Source organism: Trichosurus vulpecula, chromosome 5, assembly GCF_011100635.1.
Source record: "Trichosurus vulpecula isolate mTriVul1 chromosome 5, mTriVul1.pri, whole genome shotgun sequence".
NCBI classification, from domain to species: Eukaryota; Metazoa; Chordata; class Mammalia; order Diprotodontia; family Phalangeridae; genus Trichosurus; species Trichosurus vulpecula.
The window spans coordinates 286,035,882-286,057,677 of record NC_050577.1 but is presented as its reverse complement, the minus strand read 5'-3'; the positions used below and the strand labels follow the sequence as shown (position 1 = coordinate 286,057,677).

At 39.6% G+C, this 21,796-nt stretch overlaps 1 protein-coding gene across 2 annotated transcripts in view; it reads left to right on the top strand.

The window, feature by feature from the left end:
• Nucleotides 1-20,732, top strand: part of WASHC3 (WASH complex subunit 3) — a 55,422-nt gene extending 34,690 nt beyond the window's left edge. For both annotated transcript variants that reach the window (XM_036759714.1, XM_036759713.1), the window contains exons 6-7: nucleotides 8,507-8,571; nucleotides 18,331-20,732. In XM_036759714.1, coding sequence (XP_036615609.1) covers nucleotides 8,507-8,571; nucleotides 18,331-18,415 — 150 coding nt within the window. In that variant the 3' untranslated portion in view covers nucleotides 18,416-20,732. The remainder of the gene's footprint in view (nucleotides 1-8,506; nucleotides 8,572-18,330) is intronic.
• The last annotated feature ends 1,064 nt before the right edge of the window (nucleotides 20,733-21,796 follow it).

The window sequence follows — 21,796 nt, the reverse complement described above, 5'->3', positions numbered from 1 at the left end:
TTGCTTTATTATCCAGAAATTCAAGTTGAACTTGTGCCGGAGCTCTGTTTTTCTTTGAGGCTCTTGCTTGTAGATGTTTTGGAGTCATTCTCTTCTTCTGGATTATGTCTTAAATGTTCCTGTCACCATAATAGCTTTTTATTGTGGGATTATTTTTTTGTTTGCTTATTTTTCCAGCCTACTCCCTGACTTGAGTCTTTATGTTAAGGCCAGATTCCATGTACTTTTGAAGAGAATGCCTGGACTGGTCTTTCTGCTTTCTCAGGGTATTAAGTCTTGTATTATTCCAGGATCTTGGGACAGCTCAAGCTGGGGACCTGAAAGCTTTCAGTATTCTCAAAGTGATCTGATCCAGGGCAGTGTCTGATTACTTCCTGAGCTCTGCAAATTCTTAACCTAGGTTTGGGTCTGATCAGCACCTGTGGACTTAACTCCTTTGAAGTTCTGGTAGACTTCTGCTGGACTCATCCACTCTCAGCCAGCGAAAGGCTCTGTTGAAACAGAGTAACAGAACCAATTGTAGGCTACCCTTTGGTCTGGGATTCTTGTGCTGCTTCTGCCCCTGCAGGTTTTACACTACAATAGGAGGTATGCTTCTGGGGTCCTGGCCATACAACTACAGCTTCCTTCTGTCCTTCCTCAGTATACAGCTGTGTTGGTAAGCAAAATGGGCTCTTAGCATTTAGTTGGCTTTTGTCTCCTTTGAGTAATTCAGTGTATTTCATTGAGCCTTACTAGGTGCTAAGCCCCAGGCCCAAACCCCTATTAGGTGTAAAACCTATGTGGGTGTGGATTGGTAATTAAGGTGGGGCCCAAGGTGGGGCTAACTCAGGGGAGGGCCTAGTTTTACACATGAGTTTGAGTGATAGGTTTGGAACATCAGAGGCTCTTAGACCATGTGGGTTTAAGTCCCCTCTTTGTGACGATTTTAGGTCACATGTGTGACTCACCCCTGACGCTGAAAAAGATATAAAACCAGGGGTTGGCTTTCTCTTCTTTGGAGCTCTTTCCCACAGCAGTGGTGGCGCGAGTGACTCTGGGCCAGCCCATGTTATGAGCTCCCGGGCTGAACCTAGATGGCTCTCACTCGTGCTGGTGTGCTGATTCAGAGACTCCCAGGCAGCTGTAGCTAAGGGCCCTCCAGCTTGTAACCCAGATGCTGGGACTTTGTTAAACTCTGGTAACTATGTATTGGGATTTGAATCAGATATGGTCTGTCTGTCCATGTTTGTAATTTGTATTTGTTCTGAAGTTCAGGGTGCTGGCTTTTTCCCCTGAACTAAGTGAATGATATTTGTATGCTGAATTAAAGTAAGCTTGTCAACCCCTTAAAACGTAGCTTTCCTTAGTTAAGCAAATCAAAAGAACCTGTGCTTTTGCAGTGTGCTGGTAGCGTTCTTGTTGTTGGGCTTGGGTTGGTCTTACACCCCCACAACAGCTGCTAGCCAGATTGTTGACACAACAGGTTAAGGCCTGCAACTGCTTCTCAGCCGGAGTACCATCCTGTCTTGCCTACCCCTTCCTCACATGCCCTGCATCTGTGACCCAAAATGAGGAAATGAGCAGCAGAACTGTCAGGTTGACGTTCTTCCTGTACCCTGCACAGAGTTAGGCCCATCTCTTTAGCATCTGGGAGCACTTCTTGTGTTTGTGCACAGGTTCTCCTGCTCTGGAATGTTCCATGGGGCTGTTCTGGCTTGATTGCATCCCATCCCTAGCTTCTGTAGACTTCTGTGTCTCCCTATACCAGCCTGGACTAAAAAATAACTCATTGATTTTATTCTCGGACTTCCCAGTCAGAACTTAAATCTGGTATATTTTCTAGATCTGTTTGGAGGAGTTGGAGGCTTAGGGGGAAGAGCTCGGCTGTTTTTCTTCCTGCCACTTCACCATATTGGCCGCATTGGCTGTATTTCTTCCCACTACTCTACCATATTGGCCATACCTTTAAACATTTTCTTAAAAGATAAATCTTAAAGATAAATAAAGATAAATCAGCCTGTCTAAGGTTCAGGTTAAGGGGAAATGATGATGGAAGAAACAAGGGAGGAGCAGTGAAAGGAAAGTGGACTTCAGGTGGTGAAGACAGGAGCCCTGATGGTGGAGATATTCTCCATCCCCATCTCACCTCTAGTGTGAAACCACTCTTTCTCGTGCTCTATGCAGGACTGTTGGTACTATGAGCTTTCATGGCATAGTGCACAGCTACAGGAAAGTGTAAGACAGTTTGCCTTGATTGAACCACATCCACAAAAGATGTGGTTAAAGATCTTTACGAACAATTTCCTTTTCCGTTAGTAATCTAACAGAAATGATTATGTTCAAGGAAAGATGCTTATCAAAGTAATTATAGTTTTTGAGATATGATGATTTTTTGATTGATGTGGAGTAATGCCATTGATTGAGAAATTGTCTATACCTACCATACACATGCTTGAAGTTGCCTAAATCTTAACACTTCATTATTATTGCTTTAATACCTCCAGGTGCCCATGTCCAGTATAGTTTAATCACTAAGGTTTTATATGATTTAATGATAAACCCATACTTTTCTTTCTTGCTTTTTCCTGCCTAGTTATATTAGTCTGTGATTAATTCCATTGGCTAGAGACTCTATGGATGAGGCCAAGGTCATAACTTCAATTTCCATATAGATCAATGAACTGTACTCTGTCCCATGGCCACAGCTAGCATCCTTCACCAGCTGGTTGTCCGTAAAGGGGCCCATTGCTTACCAAAGAGATGGAGTGCAAGAGTTGAAAGGGACAAAGCAGAATCCTCTTTGAAAAGCAACTCAGAGCAAATGCTCTGCTGTGGTATAGGATCACCTTCCAAGGAGAACAACAGTGCATTCATCACAGTCCTTACTGTAGAACTGTGTGGTGTTTCTTTCAGATGCTTTCAAACAGTGAGAAATAGGAACAGGTAAAGACAAGTGAACCCTTCTTTAAAGAAAACCTGATAGGAGAAACACAGAACTTACATCGTATGTAATTCAGTGGGTCAGTATTCTCATCATAAAAGAATCTCCACAAAATTCCATTAAATAACCAACTCCCTCAAAGTGCCCAAAATCAGTTTACAGCACTTTAGTCTACATACAACTTTTCAGGAACTTTTTTTTTTGACTGTAAGGAATGCTGCATGAAAAAAATGCTTTTTCAAAAATGTAATCCTCTTATTTAGCAGGCCAGGTGCAAAGTAGATTTTGGACTTTAGGTTTTGTGTCTTGATGAGGGAGAAATATTGTCTTCCACCACCCTAAAACCATTTTCTTCAAGGAATAACCATTTCTGTTCTATAGCATATTAAGGATTACAACTCACTTTGCAGCATTTTTTCATTTGATCCTCACTACAACCCTGTGAGGTGAATAGTACTGTCATCGTTTGTGATCATTTTACAGATAAGGAACAAATGCATCAAACTGATTTACCCAAGATCCAGCAGAATCTAAACTTAAACTTTGTGGCCCCACAACTTGTACTTTTCCTGTTGTGCCTAACCACCTAAAATCAGTCAATACCAAGGCCCATCTGTGGGCCAGGGGCTGTGTTTTTTTCTCCACATTTTAGCACTTGAAGGTTTTGCATGATGCATACTTTTCTGAGAGCAAAACTTGAACCCCATTGTGAAACTATTGCAGTGACTCTTCAGGTTGCTGGGTGACAAATGCTTTGCACTGAACTTGTCAATTGACAGTATTTCTTAAGAGGTTTAGGAATGTAAACAAACTTCTCATGTACCAACTGACCCTATTACTTCAGTTCTTGGTCTTTAAAATTATTTGGTTAGACTGCTAACCTGGTTTTTGTTTGTTTTTGTTTTGCATAAATAAGCTCACAATAATAGACCAACCAGCTTCATAGTTTCTTTTGGCTGGCCTTTGGATTTCATCATGTCCATTTGATGATGATGAGAATATAACAAGTGATTTATATAGATTATTTCATTAGAGCCTCTCAACACCCCAAGAAATAGATTCTACAAGTATATACCCCATTTTATGGATGGGGAAGTAGGCTGAGATTCAGTCATTTGCTAGTAAAAGTATCACGACTTGAATTTGAACCCAAATATTTAATTGACAAATAAAGAATGGAAAATCTGAAGACTATTTACCCTGTTATGTTAACAAAGGAAGAAATAGCTTAGTAAATTTGTGGGTAGAATTTAAAACCTTCGTAGCCCATCTTTTAGGGGACCCAAACCCAACTAGACTAATTTCTAAGTCTTTCACCTGTATATGAGTGCAATTTAAAAAGTTAGATCAGGTCATTGAGAACTGAACTCCTTAGAAGCTTGCCTTTGGCCAAATTGCAGTAGCTGCTCTGATCTGCAAATATCCCTTTACCTCCACACTCTGGAAGATGTTAGTTTCAAGTCAAGTACCTGAGTCTTTGCTAACAGGCAAGCTAAAAGTTGATCGTGGTGACTCTAATATTTTTGTTGTTGTCCAGTAGTTTTTCAGTCATATCTGACCCTTTGTGACCTCATTTGGGGTTTTCTTGGCAAAGATACCAAAATGGTTCAACATTTCCTTCTCCAACTCATTTTACAGGTGAGGAAGCTGAGGCAAGCAGGATTAAGTGACTTGCCCATAGTCACACAGCTAGTAAGTGTCTGAGATCCAATTTGACCTCAGGGAGATGAGTCTTCCCTATTGCAGGCCAGGCGCTCTATGCACTATGGAGCCACCTAGCTGCCTGGACTCTTATCATTTATCTGTTTTTTTTAACATCACTGTTCTAAATAACTAACTTGGAGCACAGTGATGGAGTAGTTTGTGTCTGAAAGGTATTTCATTTTGAAGCTTTGAACTTTTCATCTGTCCAATGAAAGCTGCCAAGCTAACCAAATTAGATTTTCTTTCTACTGTGCAGAATATTTTATATAAAAATCTTTACCCTCAATGAAAAACTGCTACAACATTTCATAACATTCAGGCATCATCTCACATGTGACTAGGTTGCTAACATATGTAGAGCCAGAAAGAGGTTGGGCCAAGACAACCATAAATACTTAATGATCTTTTATGCCAGCTGAATCTCTAGCACAGGGGTGGGGAACCTGTGGCCTGGAGACCACATGTGGCCTTCTAGGTCCTTGTGTGTGGCCTTTTGACTGAATAAGTTTTACAGAACAAATCCTTTTAATAAGGGGATTTGTTGTATGCAGTTTGGATTCAGTCAAAGAGCTGGACTTGATGACCTAAGGGCCACATGTTGCCTCGAGGCCTTAGGTTCCCCACCCCTGCTCTGGCATCTGGATATAGTGGTATCTCCACTGCCCCCAAACAATAGGCTGCAAAGGTTTATTAAATCCTACCCATCAATTTAACAAGCTGTTTCTTCTTTTGTTAACATAATAGGGTAAATAGTCTTCAGATTTTCCATTCTTTATTTGTTAATTAAATTATTGTCATTTAAGTTTACCAATCTAGGAGAAAAATCACAAAATGTACTGCATGCTTGAGTTAAAAAAAAATCAACTACATGAAGAGAGGAAAGGGGAGGCATGGTTAGACAATAGGTCCTGGGCACAAGCGCCAGGGGTTGTAGAAGACGGTCTGAATTCCACATGAGTTACCAGTGTGACATGACAGCCAGAAAAATTGCCAGTTTCTTAAATTGCATTAAGAAGGGCATTATGTTCGAAGTGAAAGAGCTGATACACCCAGTGCACTCCACCCTGGTCCCACCACATCTGGAGCATGTGTTCAGTTCTGGGCACCGCATTTGAAGAGAGACATTGCCAAGTCAAGTACATCCATTCGTGCATGATAAGGGCAGGGAGACCAGGCCATAGGAGGAGCAGCTGAGGGAGCTTCAGATGTTTAGCCTGGAGAAGACTTGAGGAGAGAGAGAGCGGGCTCCCAAGGGTGTGGAAGGGCACCATGTGCCGGGAGGGCTGAGAGTCGGCCTGTTTGGCCCTGGGCAGCAAAACCGGGACTAATAGGGAGAAGTTGCTCCACGTAAAGAAACATTTCCTAACAATTAAGAGTTGTTCTGAGGTGGAATGGTCTGCCTTCAGAAGATGCCCTTTACTGCTGGTCTTTGAGCAGCGACTGGATAATCATTCAGTGGGAATTCCTGTTCAGGTGCTGATTGAAATACATAATCTCTTGTCGTCCCTTCCAACTCTGGGATTCTGCTTTTTTTGTGAGGATATTGTGAAAAGAAACAATTTCTATATCTTAAAGCAGATAAAGGGCCTTTAAAATTTCCCCCCCCAATATTACTCTTAGTTAAACTTTTAGGAAAATTTCAACAGAGCATAAAGGGATTTAGCAGGGCACTTCCTATTAACACTAATAACAGATCAGTGTATATCTTGGCAACTTTTAACCTCACAAACATAAGTTTCTGTGATGCAATGAAGAACTTATATTTAACTCTTGGTGCTGCAGTCATAATCTCAGTAGTCTGGCTTCTTTATACACTTTCTCCAGTGACGCAAGTCCAGACGAGATTTTCTGGAACATCAGCCCTATGGCTGCCTTCTCTCCTCCTCTTTACTTACCTTGGACATGCTACAATTGTTCCATGCCAAAAAAAATCCCACAGCTCAGTATACTTGGGTTTTGAGGTCATTCGTGTCCTCCTTAGACCACCAGTAGCTCTGTCCTTTGGAAGTCAGAAATGGGACTCTTTTCTTTTGGATGTTTAACAAGCCAGGCAGTGTTTCTCGACCTCTGAAGCAGAATAGGGCACAAGAACAAATTTTCTGGGCAACATTAGTGGCAGCTCAAAACATCCTTCCTTCTGGAGGCAGATGATCCATAGGTATTCTTAGGGAGCATGCATTATGTCTTTCCTGTAAAGGTGGTGATCATGATGAAGTCTCTAGCAGGACAGATGCTGAAAAGGTGGTTTGTTTGATTTTTTTCTGTAACCTTGAGCATATCAAGTTTGGACCAGAGCTCTTCCATAGTCCAAGTACATCTCTCTACTGAATTGGCTTTCCACCAGTTCTGGGAAACATGTTAATATAAAGTGCTTATGAATCCAAGAGTCTTAATCTGTCAATCCCTATCTCTACTTTCGTTCTCTTTGCCATGTTTTAGGAAACATTCTTTCCCCTTTTCTCCTTCCCCCTCCCTTTCTGTTTTCTTGGACTCGCATCTTGTTTGCATAACCTTTCCAGTGATAGCCTGTGGATTATGCTAAAGTCAAATTAAAGCAAGCAGTTGGATTTGTAGAAAGCCCTCATATCATCAGGCCAAGGTTAAAGACACAGAAAAGTCTCTTTTTAAAAATACAGCATTAACTTACATCTTACAGTTCCTCTCTTAGCTCTCCAGTGTTCCTGCTGATATATTTAAAATTAAGTTTGGCATTCTAAACGTGCCGGATTTACCAGATTGCAAAACAGGTTCTCTCATTCACAGAAGAGCTGTGTGATGGCTGATGACCTTGGTGCACTCCTAACACCCTCCCTCAAATACTGATCACAGGTCATTAAAATCATAGTGATAGACCTAAGGCTTAGCAGTTTGAAGAGGTGGCTAATTATCCAGGTTCTTGGTCATCATTACTAAAAATGAAGTGACTTAATGTTAAACATCCCCCACAGGTAACGTTTTCATTCCCTCTTGACTTAGATTTCTTTTCTTCTTTTTGGGGTTAAGTGATTTGCCCAAGGTCACACAGCTAGTAGGTGTGTCAAATGTCTGAGGCTGGATTTAAACTCAGGTCCTCCTGACTCCAGGGCTGGTGCTCTACTCACTTCACCACCTAGCTGCCCCAACTTAGAATTCTTTTCTATTTCTATGCGGAAAATCATAGCTTGGTGGATAGAAAGCAAGGCTCAGAGTCAGGAAAAACTGTGTTGAAGTTTTGCCTCTGGCACATACTGGTTCTGTGACCCTGAATAGGTCACTACCCCCCTTAAATTCCCTAAAACGCATATCAGGTATCCATCAGGTTCCTCATTAGAATTCCCTTAGGTGAATGAAATCATGGGTCTGGTTAAAAGAAAAAAAGATAAACAGAGAAGTCACCCTTAGTGATTATACAGTCAGACATTTTCAATTTCAGCTGGATATGTTGAATAGTGTCAACAACAGTTGTTACCCTCTGGTTTAATAATGTGAATTATCATTCATCTAACAGTGGTGTGTTTAAGGAAGAACCTGGATTTTGCAAGAACAAGGTGGAAAAAGATTCATAAATAGCCTCAGAAGGCATTTAAGTACCCATTAGTGCCTAGGTTTATACAGGGGTTTTGACAGTCTGGCCAAATGGATCTATAGAACCCGTCTCAAAATAAGGTTTTTAAATGTATTTAAAAAATACATCAGATTACAAAGGAAACCAATTGTATTGAAATACACTTATTGCAGTCTTTAAAAAAATAGTTCACAGTCCCTCTGGTTTCATATAGTTTCCTTTTTACAAAGGGTAGACCTGAAGATCACACATGGAGTGGGTGGCCACAGAGAGGTGATAAATTGTGTAGGTTGACGTTGCTGATGTTTATGTCTTCTCTGTGTTTCTTTGGTTAGGGTGTTCCTGTGATAGCAATAAGAAACAAAATGATATCTGAAGGACTGGACCCAGATCTTCTTGAGTAAGTAACTCTTCCTACAGAGTGCTGATTGGGTTCTCATTAATGAAGTGAATTTATCCAGGGCAATGAAAAAAGTCTCATTTCTTTGTTGATTTTTTATGAATGAATAAGCTTCCTTTATAAATGGCCCGTTCCAGTCACACTTGTGGGGCACAGTGCTGTTTTAAATGATTAAATGGTCAGTTAACCAGTCTTCATCATCTAGCAAAGAGTTTTAGGAGCTTGTTGATAAACATAGCTGTAAGTAGCCGATGGATCTTCCAAAGGTAAGACAGCATTATGAAGGGGAAGGTAGGATAGAAGAGCAAGCTATTATTTTTCTCCCTTAACTCCCCTTCTTTTAGTCTTCATAATACTTAGAAACTTTTCATTGAAGACCTTAGAGTGCTAAGAATTTGAATTTTACTAAATCCTTGGTTGAACCAAATTAAGAAAAAACAGGGTTAGTTTTACTGAGTCTCTATAACAGGGATTAACAAACAGAAAACAAGTCCTGGTTTGTATGAGTTTTAAGAAACATATGTGTTGGTTTTCAGAAGTGTGAAAATGTGTTTTTTAAAAGTTTTAACAAGATTCTCTTCTAGTCAGTCAGTCAAACACTTATTAAGTGCCTACTGTGTCCCAGGCATCATGCTAAGCACTGGGGATAATAAGAAAAGGAAAAGACAGTCCCTGCCCTCATCAAATCTGTTCTGTTCAAAGGAATCCCGCGGCTTGTCAACCTTAGGCCCATACACCTCATCGGCCTCTTCAGAGCTGCTCTAAATTCTTGTAAAGAGGCTTCCAGTTTTGATTCATCCTGGTATTCTGAGCTATTTAGTCATCATCGTTCATGTCTCAGATCCTGCCGCAGGTGTTAGACCTTGCAGTTTTGCATGGCTCTCAACTTTACAAGGAGTGTTGGAATTCTCTGTTATTTCTACCTACCAGAACGTGAAATGGAAGACTCGGAAAAAAGTCAACATATTTGGCTCCCCAGTTGCATTTTCCAGATAACACACAGTTCAAACACTGGCATGTCTCAGTAATTCAGCGATCAAAACTAATTCCATATCTCCACTGAAGCATCACTATCGTACATAACATTTGTTACTGGATTTCTATCCAATGTACACTGTTAAAGTCGTAGAGGAAACCGGTGACCTAATGGATGGAGTGCCAGGCCTGGCATCATGCTCAGGCGTCATGCTCAGTCTTGAATATTTACTAGTTGTATGACCCCGGGCAAGTCCCTTAATGGCTATCTGCCTCAGTTTCCTCACCTGTAAAATGGGAATACTAAGAGCTGGCACCTACCGCCCAGGGTTGTGGCAAGGAGCAAATGAGATAACACTTACCATAATACCTGGCACATAGTAGGTGCTTTATAGCACCCTTACTCCCTTCCCTTCCTTGTGTTGGCTTCATATGTGCATTTAATGTGAGTTGAAAGCATGTCCAGCCTCTGGTTGGCAGTCATGAAAATATAATATATTTTAAGATACCACTTTATACAATGTATTCAGTAATGACCATGCCTTCCCATGTTTTAGCCTCTGTTACACAGTGGAGCCTCCTTAACCATAGGTGTTATACATGCTTTCTTAAGGTGTGAGACCTGTGCAGTATATTGTGCTACTTGCTAAAGGAGGTACAAAGGGAAGAAGTTCAGGGTTACTGCCTTCAAGGAACTTAGCTACAATCCTGTGTGTTTTGATTAAGGGAAGGGAAGATCCATCAACTTAATGAAAGTTCTGAATGTGTAGTAGTGGTCCTTTCTCTTTGCCTCCTTAAGGTCAATGAGGTCAGTCCTGCATGATCTTGCACTGAGTCAAGGGTATGAAGAGTTTAGTTACTTTTTTTTTGCATGACTAAATTGTTTTCCAAAACTTGAAATGCCACTAGTGGTACAACACTATACTTGCCTTCCCACAACTCCTTGGAATTAAGGTTCTATTTTTGTCACCTTTGCCAATTTGCTAGGCATGAAGTGAAACCCTCAGAGGTGTTTTTATTTACACTTTTATTATTAGTGATTTGGAGCATGTTTTCACATACTCTTTGAGAGCTTGCCATTTTTTTTGAAAACTTATTCAATCAGAAGCATCCATTAAGTGGCTCCTGTGTGCCAGGCACTGGATCCAAAGACAAAAATGAAATGATCCCACCCTGAAAGAACTTAACATTCATATACATGTATGTAAGCATGTGTGGAACAAACAAGGCGGCTAGGAAAGGAAGGAAGGCACTTGCATCTGCAGTCACAAAAGGCTTTGTAAGAAAGGTGGTACTTGAGATGCATCCTGAAGGAAGAGAGAGATTCCATGAGGGTGGAGAAAAGAGAGAGGGCATCCCAGAATGGGGGGTGGGAGGTGGGGAAGAACAAAGAGAAGGCCAGTTTGGCTGGACCATAGAGCGCACAAAAGGGAGGGACATACAGTGAGACAGGAAATCAAGGCTGAGTCCAAGTCGTGGAGGGATTTAAAGATGCTACAGAGAAGTTGGTATTTTTATTTTTATCATAGATGCAACAGGGAATCATTGGAGTGTATTGACCAGGGAGAGTGACATAAATCTGTGCTTGAGGAAAATCACTCTGACAGCTGTGTAGAGGAGAGAATGGAGTGGGGAGGTGCTCAAAGCAGGGACACCAGTGAGCAGGCAGTGAGCCTCATGTGTGAGAATAGAGAAGGGGCTGATGAAGGCAGAAGGGGCAAGAGCTGGCAGCTGATGGGCTGTGTGAGTTGAGGGAGGTCAAGGAGTCAAGAATGATGCCAAGGTTATGAACCCGGAGATGGGGAAAATGGCATTGTCACTGACAGAAATTGGAAAAAGAGGTAGGCTTGGGGAGAAGAATGATGAATTCTGCTTTAGACATGTTGAATACCAGAAAAATGGTACAAAAATATCTTTACAAAGATAAACTTGAATCCAATTCCCACCCAAATTTGTATTATCTCGTTGTGAGAATCAAATGAGATAACGCATTAAAAAACACTTTGAAACTACGCACCATATAGATCGAGTTAAGGTATCATCATAAGAAAAGAGTTGTGAATTATAGTAGTTATTTCTGTGCCTTTTGACAAGAGTTGTTTTTTAAAATGTGACTGGAATCGATGTGTCATGATGTTTCTGATTTCCCGACTTTATTTTTTTTTTGCCAGTTTTGCCAGTTTTTGATCAAGATTAGGTGAACTATGATAGTAGGAAATATTGTAGAGAGGGGCACATTCTTCTGGATAATGTGCTATTGTATACATCCATACATCCATAAGTGCATTTAGGAGTGGGGAAGTTGGTTTGATCCGTGGATTCCAAGCCAGGAAAGAAAAAATCCTCCCCTTGGTGTGTTCATAGGCATGTCAATGACTGAGAAAGTTGGGAAACATTGGGTAGGAAGATGATTGCCAAGGTTTTAGGGTCGAATTCCAGTAACCATTTAGCTTTTCATAGAGGAAAAACTGTTATTCAACCACAGTTGACAACCTCAGTCTTGGCTTGCTCTCTCACAAATGCATGCCATTTATCACAAGGGGGTTTGGGTGAGAGAATGTGGCTAGCTCAGTGCATCTCATCACTACTAGAAAAGCCACTCGAAGTACATTGCACATCTAGATGTGATGATAAATGGACTCAAACTTCCTATTGATAGAGCAGCTCTGATAGTTGGTAAATGATTTTTACATAAAAGTTAAAGCCCTTGCTTTTGGCAAAGAAGGCAGGGTGATGAAGGGTCAGCACCATATGCCAACTGAAGAAAGCCCCCTTCTCATCTCTCATTTAGACTCCTTTGTACATAAGAAGCCTTAGCCAAGAACTTTTGGTAGAGATTGTTCTCTTTGTCTTTTCTCTTTAAAAGTCTAAACACAAAAGTTTTTATAGCCTTAAGTAGTAAGTGTATCTCCACAGACTTATATGACGGCTGGTAGAAACAGTGCTGCTCTGCTCACATGAAGAAACAAAAGAACCAAACTAAGGTTTACAATAAACGTGGTCCAAGAATTCTGTTTGATTCACTTGTAGAGAAAGAACTACTGAAAATCAAGTGATAGTGTTGAATTTCAGCCCAAAAACTAAGTCAGCATGACAATAGAGAGGAGATCTGGCTTTTTTCTCAGAAAAATAAGTGTCATAGTACCATTGGTTTATTTGCTAAGTTGGGTTTTGGGGAAAGTTTTTTGAGTGAAGATAGAATTTTGCAAAAACCTCAGGTTTGGGTTTGTTTAATTTTTTTTTTAAGCAAAATTATCTCCTATTTTCCCAAATAGGAAATTGATTTAATATTCCAGGTAAAACCTAGTCCCAGATGCCAATGATATATAAAGGTGTATGGAAGGATACATTAGTGGAAATTAAACTAACAGTAAGAGGGAGAGAGACAATGGAAAGTTTACAGTGGATCTTGTCCAAAAGTTAATTTATTTGAATTCTTCATTCAGAAATATAGTATATATCTTTGTTGTTACTGAAGATATTGGTATTTAAAAGGCCTTTTTTATTATGCTTTCATGTATTTTCTTAAACTATTGAGAAAAATAGCATATATTGTGTGCTTTTTCAAGAACAGATTTCTGAAATTGAAATTTGGCAGAGCTCACTCTTAATCAGGGTTGTTGTAGCATATTGGTATGGCCCGAGTAGAACTATAATTGAATTATTATGACTGCACATCTCAATAATTGCCTTATTTTAAACCTTTCAGCAAAACCAACTCTATTGATATGAGAACAGGAATTAATGGATCTGGGCTCCCAGTAGATCGTCAGATAGCCAATGCAAACTGAGTGCAGGAGTCTTGGTGGTTTGATCTTTCTTCAAGACCACCTATTGAGGCTGGATTGAGCTCGGATGGAATGCCACTATGCTGTGAGGATTTCATGTGGTTTCTCTTTTCTATTTCCCTGGTCAGCTTTCTGACTTTCTATAAGTTCTTAGTGCTGCTCAAAGGCTTATGTTGAGGACTTAGACAGTTCAGTCATAACATATCAAACGAAATGGGATGTGTTTGCTGTTATTGCTCTCTTACCCTTTTATTGCTTTTCTGAAATGTATGATAGATTTGATGTGGAGTTTGAAAAGGATCTTTCATGATAGCCCTATCCCATATTACTTAGGATATCCTAAGTTCATACTCAGTCTACTTAGTCTGAGCCCCCAAATGATTTTATAACTACATTTTTATAGGGTTGGAATGGGCTGTTCAACTGTTTTGAGTTAAAAAGCAGACAGGAACTTTTTTGTTAACTATGTGTCTACATGCATAAATAGGTTTTCTCTTAAATAATGGTTCAGATGCTTTCCATGCATGTCAATATAACAGGAAGGTGCTGTCTTTAACAAAGGATTTTTAAATCAGAGAAGTTATACTTCATGTAGTCAAAGTGCTCTTTTCGTGTCTTTTTCCTGTTTTTGGTCCTGTTCGGTCAAGGACATATCAGTTCCTTCTTTGGAGATGAATTTAGCCTTATTTAAGAGAACTTAGCCTCAGTAAAAGATTCAGGCTTAGAAGTTATCCTTTTAGTTTACTCTAAGAATTTATGTAACATAGATTCTGGTGATATTATCTGCTTGCCAAATGTGGCATATATCAAACGAAATTTTTAAAATTGTATAACTAAACTTAAAGTTGAGAAATTGGTGGCATGTGCATATATAATTTTCTACTACTGATTTATCCCATAACTATGTAATTTTTCTAGATTTTGCTGATATATTTGTTCCTTTTGGTGAATGTCATTCAGATATCTTAAATATGATACATAAATGTGGTATCTTCATTTCTGAATTTTAGCAGTAAGGTGTTGTGATTTCTTTTTTATCTGAGTTGAAAATATTCCTTTAAGCCATAAGAGAAGGAGCTTTACTTTAGCATCCTGGTTCAACATAGCATATGTCTTTTAAAATATTGTCATCCTATTAAAATAAGTTTTAAATGTAAGATTCATGTATGGAGTCAAGATTAAGTATAGAATATGATTTTTGATTCAACATATATTTAATTTTCCAATATGTTTATCATCCTGAAATTTAAAAAGGAAGATTCCTTTCTACCCTATGTGGGGAAAATGCCATTAAATAACAGAGATGTAGGCTTAAAAAGTGCCCTTACACTTTGCTTCAGGGCTTTTTTTTTTTAATCCCCAAAGCAAACACATGGGCTGGATTAGAATTTAAGATTTAGGCAGGCCAGCTGAATGAAAACTTAGATGTATATATGTAGGGTTGAGGGAAGGTGATTTATTCCCTTCACTGATTTCCTGTCCTTTGTGTTTCTCATGTCTCTTTTCTCTTCATCTCAACTCTTAACCTTTTCAGAGTTTAGATTATTTTAAAATAACTTTGAGATATGTTCATTTTTATTTGTTTGGACTGTCTTAGATGGTCATCCAATTCTGATGTGGCCCATAACTGAAAAATGGAATATTCTAGTATCTGTGCCCTTTTGCCAGGAATTTGCCTTTTTTTCTATTGTAATTAGTAAGAAAGTATATGCTCTAAACTGAAAGCCAAGGGAAAAAATATACCTGCTACCTCCAGTCTTGTGGCCAATTTTCATTTGGCCAACTAGGCCAGTCTCAGTTGTATAGGCCTCACGTATTGCTATGTTACCTTACAATCCACTCATAGTTGTGGCTGATTCTAGCTGATTGTTCATATCCTGTGCAAATGGAACATAAATTAGAACCTGGGAAACTGGCCCATGTAGATGCTATTGCTCCTATGAGCTCCTAACTATCCAACAGTGAAGTGGACTGTTTTATGAAGGTAGTGGGTTCCCTTTTAGTGGAGATCTTCAGGTGGAGTCTTGAAGACTGCTTGCTGGGGACATCATAGTAGAGATTACTGTTCAAGTCCCTGCTAGACTGGCTCATCTCCAAGGTTTCTTCCAACATTGAAATTCTGTGACTTCTGATATATGGCAAACTGTTTATTACTGTTTTATTTATTGGTGAGTCAGTCCACAAACATATATTAAGCATTTACCATGTGTCATTTTAGTCCTCTTCGAGAACAAAGGACAACAACCACCATGTGTCAAGCACCATTCTAAGTGCTGGGGATACAAAGAAAGGCAAAAACTCTATAGTTGACCTCTAGGAACATTACACCAAAATGTCATCCAAAAATGTGAAACATCTTATGTTTATATTTGAAAGCCATGGAACATTGCCAGTATTTTTCTGTTTTGTAGCATACCAGATTTGAATTTGTAGTGGATATATCATTGAATTTTTAACCAGAGGGCCTGAGTTCAAAACCCATCTAAGTTACATACTACCCACGTGAACTGATATCATTTTGTGCAAAATCCCCTCCTGGTCCTCGTTTAGTTTTTTGGTTTGGTTTTGTTCTTCTCACCTGTAGAATGCGAGGGGGTTGGACTGCTAAGTGATCTGTAAAGTCATTTCCTGTTCCAGAGCCTATGAAACTGTGTTTTTAGGTAGTAGGCAAGGAAGACAGGGAAAGATTGGATTCTCCTTGGGGTAAGGTGCCCTAGGAATGGGAGAGGGTAAGACCTAGGGCACAATAGAATGTTTTAGTTTGACAAGGAAAAGAGACAGAAGCCCCTTTCAAGTCTGGAACAAAGGAGAGGATGCTGGGTGAGGTAGGAAAGAAAAGGAAATGCATGATGAATAGCCCCAGTTTTCTCAGTAAAATGGGAGGTAAAGATTATCTACTGGAAGAGAAAGAAAGGGGGCTGGGGTGATTTAACAAGAAGAGAAGGTTTAGAATATTCACTGTGGGAAGTGTGATAGCAAGTCTACCACGTAAGAATGAAGAGATTGCCATGCAATGGATAAGGCCCAGTTAATACTAGGACTCTCTCTGTGCTCCAGTTTCCTCATCTGTAAAAGGAGCATAATAATAGCGTCTTCCTCAGATGATTATTCTAAAGATCAAATTAACTTATTGTGTACACACTGTATGAATATTGGCTAGTATTATTTTAGCATGAATTTGTCGTGGAACAATTTGGTAAAGTTACAGAACTTGCTTCAGTGATGTCAAGCATCTTGTGAATGATAGCAAAGACAACAGGTAGTGGGAGGGATCTGAGGTCAAGAAGTGGCAGGGTACGAATGGCAGAAGGATTCAGGGCTCAGAGATGGTGCATGAGGAAGTTCGCTAACCATTGGGTTGAGACTTTGGAGGAAAGTGAAACCAGAATGGGAGGTGCTGGACCCAGAGAACAAGGAGATGTGGAGGGAGTGAATGTTGTGGTAAGGAAGAAAAATGGAGCTCAGAGGGGTGAGGCAGTAGAATGATAGAAAATTCTGCAGAGAGGTGAATTTCAGAGTTCAGGGTCACAGAGATGAAGCAATTGGAGCTAATGACTATGCTGAGAAGTAGAGAGAGTGAGCATAGTAATTGAAGGGGCTGATGATCTGGGAGGCCAGGGTGTTAGTGGAAGTATCAGCTTGAATTTTGACAATTGAGAGTAGAAGTGTAACAGCTGGGTCCAAGAAGAAAGCTCTGAGCTGGGTATTAAACACCTTAAGAAAGGAGGGACATTATCTTGGACAAAAGGAGAAAGCAGGAAGGAGCTTGACAGGATGATGTTGGCAAATGGAGTGAACAGTGGAAGAGGAGAAGCTGCTTAGGATGGGTAGCAAAGAGCCAGGATGGGGAACAATGTGGGAATGGGAGTGAACAGTGCAATGGAAGAGACTAGAAATATATGCAAACAATCTACATAGAGGATAAATAAGAAGTAATTAACTGAGGGAAGACTCTAGAATTAAGAGGAGTTGGGAAAGGCTTCCTGTAGAGGTAGGTTTTTAGTTAAGACTTAAAGGAAGCCTCAGCTGGGGGTGGGGCGGGGGGGGCGGTTCTAGAGGGGGTTTTCCAAAGAAATCCAGGTTCCTGTGAGGCTCATCAAAGGAAAAAGGTGAATTTACTGGAAGAACTAAGTCTCCAAGAGACAGGGAGCCTAAAGAAACTTTTAGAAAGAAATGAAAACTTGGAGGGTTTCTTTTGTCTTAAAACAGGTAATTGTGTATTACATCCTTTCTGTCCTTCTTGCTGGGCCCTCACTCAGACGTATTCTCTTCTACAAATAGAATTTTACTGGCCTGATTAAAATATATAGACTTTGTCATCACAGTGCCAGGACAAACCAGGGATCGAAGCAGCCTCAGCTGCTGTTATCATGACCTTTTAAAAATATCATAAGTGACGAAGCTCGTCTGCAGGAATGCTTATGTCTCTCTGGCACTCCTTGGAAATATCATAAGGTCCCTAGGAAATTGTTTTTTCCATATTCTACCTTGAGGGTTTTGTTTTTCTTTACCCACTCAGCATCTTTGTTTTATGTGTCTCCTTGAGGCTTCTTTGAATTTGCTGTCCATCCTCAAGCCTCTCTTTCCCGAACATCCCTCTTTTCTTCCCTTCTCTTGTACCTCTCCCTCACTTGGAGCCTGCTGGCATCAAGCACTTGCCCTGCATGCCCCTACAGCTCCCATCTCTGTCTGCAACCCCGTCTCCATGGCAATGAGAGGCAGAAAGTGCTGAAGCAGCGAACTATGGAAGGACTGGCGAAGGAAAGTCGAGTGCGTGGGCTCGAGAGGAATTGCACTTAATCCCTGGGATGCCGAAGGTGCCAGAGGACAGCTCGGTGGTGGTTGAGGGGGAGACTCCCACAATTAAGCCTGGCAGGCTTGGCAGCCTTGTTACTAGAAATATTGTATGTTAAGATGAATTTCATTTACAGTTAGTAAATTCTTTGCTCAACTGGAAAAAAAGTTTAAAAAAACTTTTCCCTTTTTTCTCTTTTAGGAGGCCAGACGCCCCAGTGCCTGATGGGGAAGATGAAGCAAATGCCAAAGAGAGTTCAGATAGTGAATCTTCTTTTAGTGACTGAACTTCATGTTGACCGTATAGAATTTTTATATCTACATAATATATACTGCATAGGAGGGATGTTTTGACAGCTCATATGCTTTAGACTTAAGGTGAAATCCACTTCTATTATATTGGAGGATGACAACTTTCAGAGATCACCTCTCTTACAAAATATTTACTAGCCTGAGATTTTTCAGCTCATCATAAGGGCTTCTTATCACAGGTTGAAAAATATTATCTAGGAGTCATCTTAATTTGTGCAAATTTTCTATAATGACTAACTTGAGTTTTGTCTGACCCATAAAGGAATTAATAACCAGCCACACAATCAGCGAAAAAATTATTTCTGTGTTTTAAAAATGCCAAGGATTTTTTATTGTCATGGTAGACAAGTAACTTGACAGTGTGCATCCTATTACCACATGGAAGCATCTATAACCCCAGTGTACCTGAATAAGTAAAAATTGAATAGCCTAATTAAAATAAAGCATAATGGTATTACAGGCACTAAGCTGTGATACTTGAGTGATGCAATGGAAGTTGAAAGACAAAAACCATTTACTTTGAGTTTAATAACAGGTAATATACTTCCTAATTAGCTCTACCCAAACATTGAACTTGGTTAAGTTGTGTAGGCTATTTGTACTAATCATTTCAGCATGAAAATATTCACATTGAGTTCACTTCCATAACATTTACTAAATAATTTTCTGTCCAAACGACAACACAGTTCAAAATCGCCAAATTACCTATGGAGACTTCAAGGTGTGGTTGTGAAGAGGTTCTAGAGAACTAGAGAACAGCCCCTTTCAGCACTTGGTCGTCATATATTACCAGGGTCAGAGGTAACAATCAACACTGGCTGTCAATGCAATGTCCTCTTGAAAAAGAGTTAGGTAAGCATCTGTGTTACCCCTTATGATTCACTGCTCAAAAAGAGCAATTAATTTGCACGTATTGTAGGAGCCTCTCACCTGTAGAGACAATCCTCTATAAACAATGGTGCACAACAGGGAATAGTTTAAGAAGTCTTGAAACATCTGTTACGTGGAGATATTGAGAAACTTAGTGGATGCTGCTATTTCCCAGTCAATTGAATTAACCTAAATTTACTGTTTTACTCCAGAAGTATAGAATGGTTCTATTTCTCCTTTGATCTGAAGCTAGATTTGATGCTAAGCCATACTTAAGACTTCCAGAATTTTTCTATTTAAAAATTTATTTTTAAAAAAATCTACCAATAATGAGCCAAGGATCAACAATAAACAAATCTATATCTTTATAGTCTATTGTAATTATGATATACATTTTAAATGTTTCCCTTGACACACAACCCACCAAGTTTCCTTACATCTGTGAGCAGAACATGGCTTCTCTTAAAGGATGAATGGTGTCCATGTGCTCTTAGGAAGCGTCACCCAGGCAACACTATTTAGTAAAACTGCTTTGTTCCTGAACAGGTTGCTCTAAATAACAAGCTCCATCTTCAGAGTTCACAAAGTATGGAAATTCCCACATTTTAATCTTGTAATGTAGCAATGTTACAATGTTGCCAGTGTGGCAGTCATTAAAAATAATTTATTTTGCCTTCTTTTTCTTAAAATGTTAATAAGCTAAAGGATGAAAATCAGTGTCACTGTGGTGGCTACCTCGGTCTGTCAGGGTTGGACAGGCCATCTGTTTTTTTTCATTGAAGTCTTGGGGTGCTGACTCCACAGATGGCAGCAGCTCATAGATGTCGATGAGATTAAATAGATCTTGTACTGCCTTTCTCTGCCCTCCCACAAGTTGTGGTATTTCTCTAGATCTTGTTAAACACCTGAGTAAACAGCTAAGAAGGCTAAAACGTAAGCCGACAAACCTCACGTTTTACAATATACTGTAAAATGGGTTCAGAATCCCAGCTCTTTGTGATCTTGGGCAGCTCAGCCTGCCTCTCTGAGCCTCAGCTTCCTCTTTTTAAAAGAAAAGACTTGAACTGGATGATTCCTGAGGTCCCTTCAGCTCTAAATCATAGGAGTTAGATATAATACATATTTTTGCTACATAGTTAATCTTGTTAGTACATTTTCAGCAATAAACAATCTCACAAATATGAATAAAAATATTTTCAGCATGTGGACATCATCTCGTCCAGTTTTCTCGTCTTGCAGGTGAAGCAGTGAATGCCAAGAAAGGTTAAAGTGATTTAAGAAATTAAAAATAATTTCATTTATATCGATGAGAAATGCTTGCTTTGGCCATTATATTCCTATGTATTAAAATACTAATCCTACTTTGTAAGAACTTACCAAATAGATTTTAATAATCTTATTAAACTTGCCTTTTGTAAGCTACAGATTGATTCCTTTGAGATGAAAAGTTGAGTCAAGTTATTTTCAGAACTCTCTTAAGGATATTCTAACATCTGTTTCACTTCTCTCCTTCACTTTCTCACTTAAACAAAAATTGTGTGATGCCGTGTTGTTGTAGTAACCAATTGTTTCTCCAAAAGCAGTCGTTAAAAGCCAGAAGGGACTGCCTAAACAACCTCAACTATGCCTCCCTTTTCTTCAGGTGGTAAAAAAGCTTCTGGCAACATCAGTCACACTTTGCTATACTTTCATTCTTATTTTAGAAATCCCCCCCTGAAAAGTTTGTCATGATTATATTTTTAAGTGGATGGACTTTTAAAAAAGGAGAAACAAGAAAGGACTTTATCTTTTCTGTTGTTAGACAATCAGCTAAGCCGAGGTACAAGCCAATGCAGTGACTATTAATCAAGGAGACATAACCCATTCCAGGAACATCATGGAAATTTATAGAAGAATAAAAACTTGAAAGGCTCCAAAAACATTTAATTATGGTGTGGGTAAGTTCCTTTAGAGGTAAATTATCATTCTCAGAGCCCCCTTGGTAAAATGCTATCCCCTATTGAAAGCCTCTGAGAAGGTTGCCCAGTATCCCTTCCTTGTTCCGATGTTGAATAACCTTTCAGAAATGTTTCACAATAGGAAGGCATTGTGCTCAATATGAATCTCCTCATGATTCAGCTTGAGCCCATTTTCTTCCTCACCAATGGAAATGGAAAAAAAATCCACTGCTCCTTTTCTACCAAATAATAGCATCTAAGACAAGTAGAGAAGGGAGGAGGTTCATGGATTCAACAAACCTACTTTAATGAACTGATCCTTCCTAGGTATGTGAGCATCTGATCTTTTCATAACTGGGTGATGTGAAACCTTACGCTCTAGGTGCTACAAGGGGGCATAGCCAGTGTAGCGATGAGGTATTTACCTCTGTATTTGATGTGTAAATCCCAGGATTTTATTTCTGAACAAACATTCATCTTGAAATCTTGAAATTGACAATTACATATTGAGGCTCTACCATGTGAAAAGGAGGTTCTCCAAGAACTCAG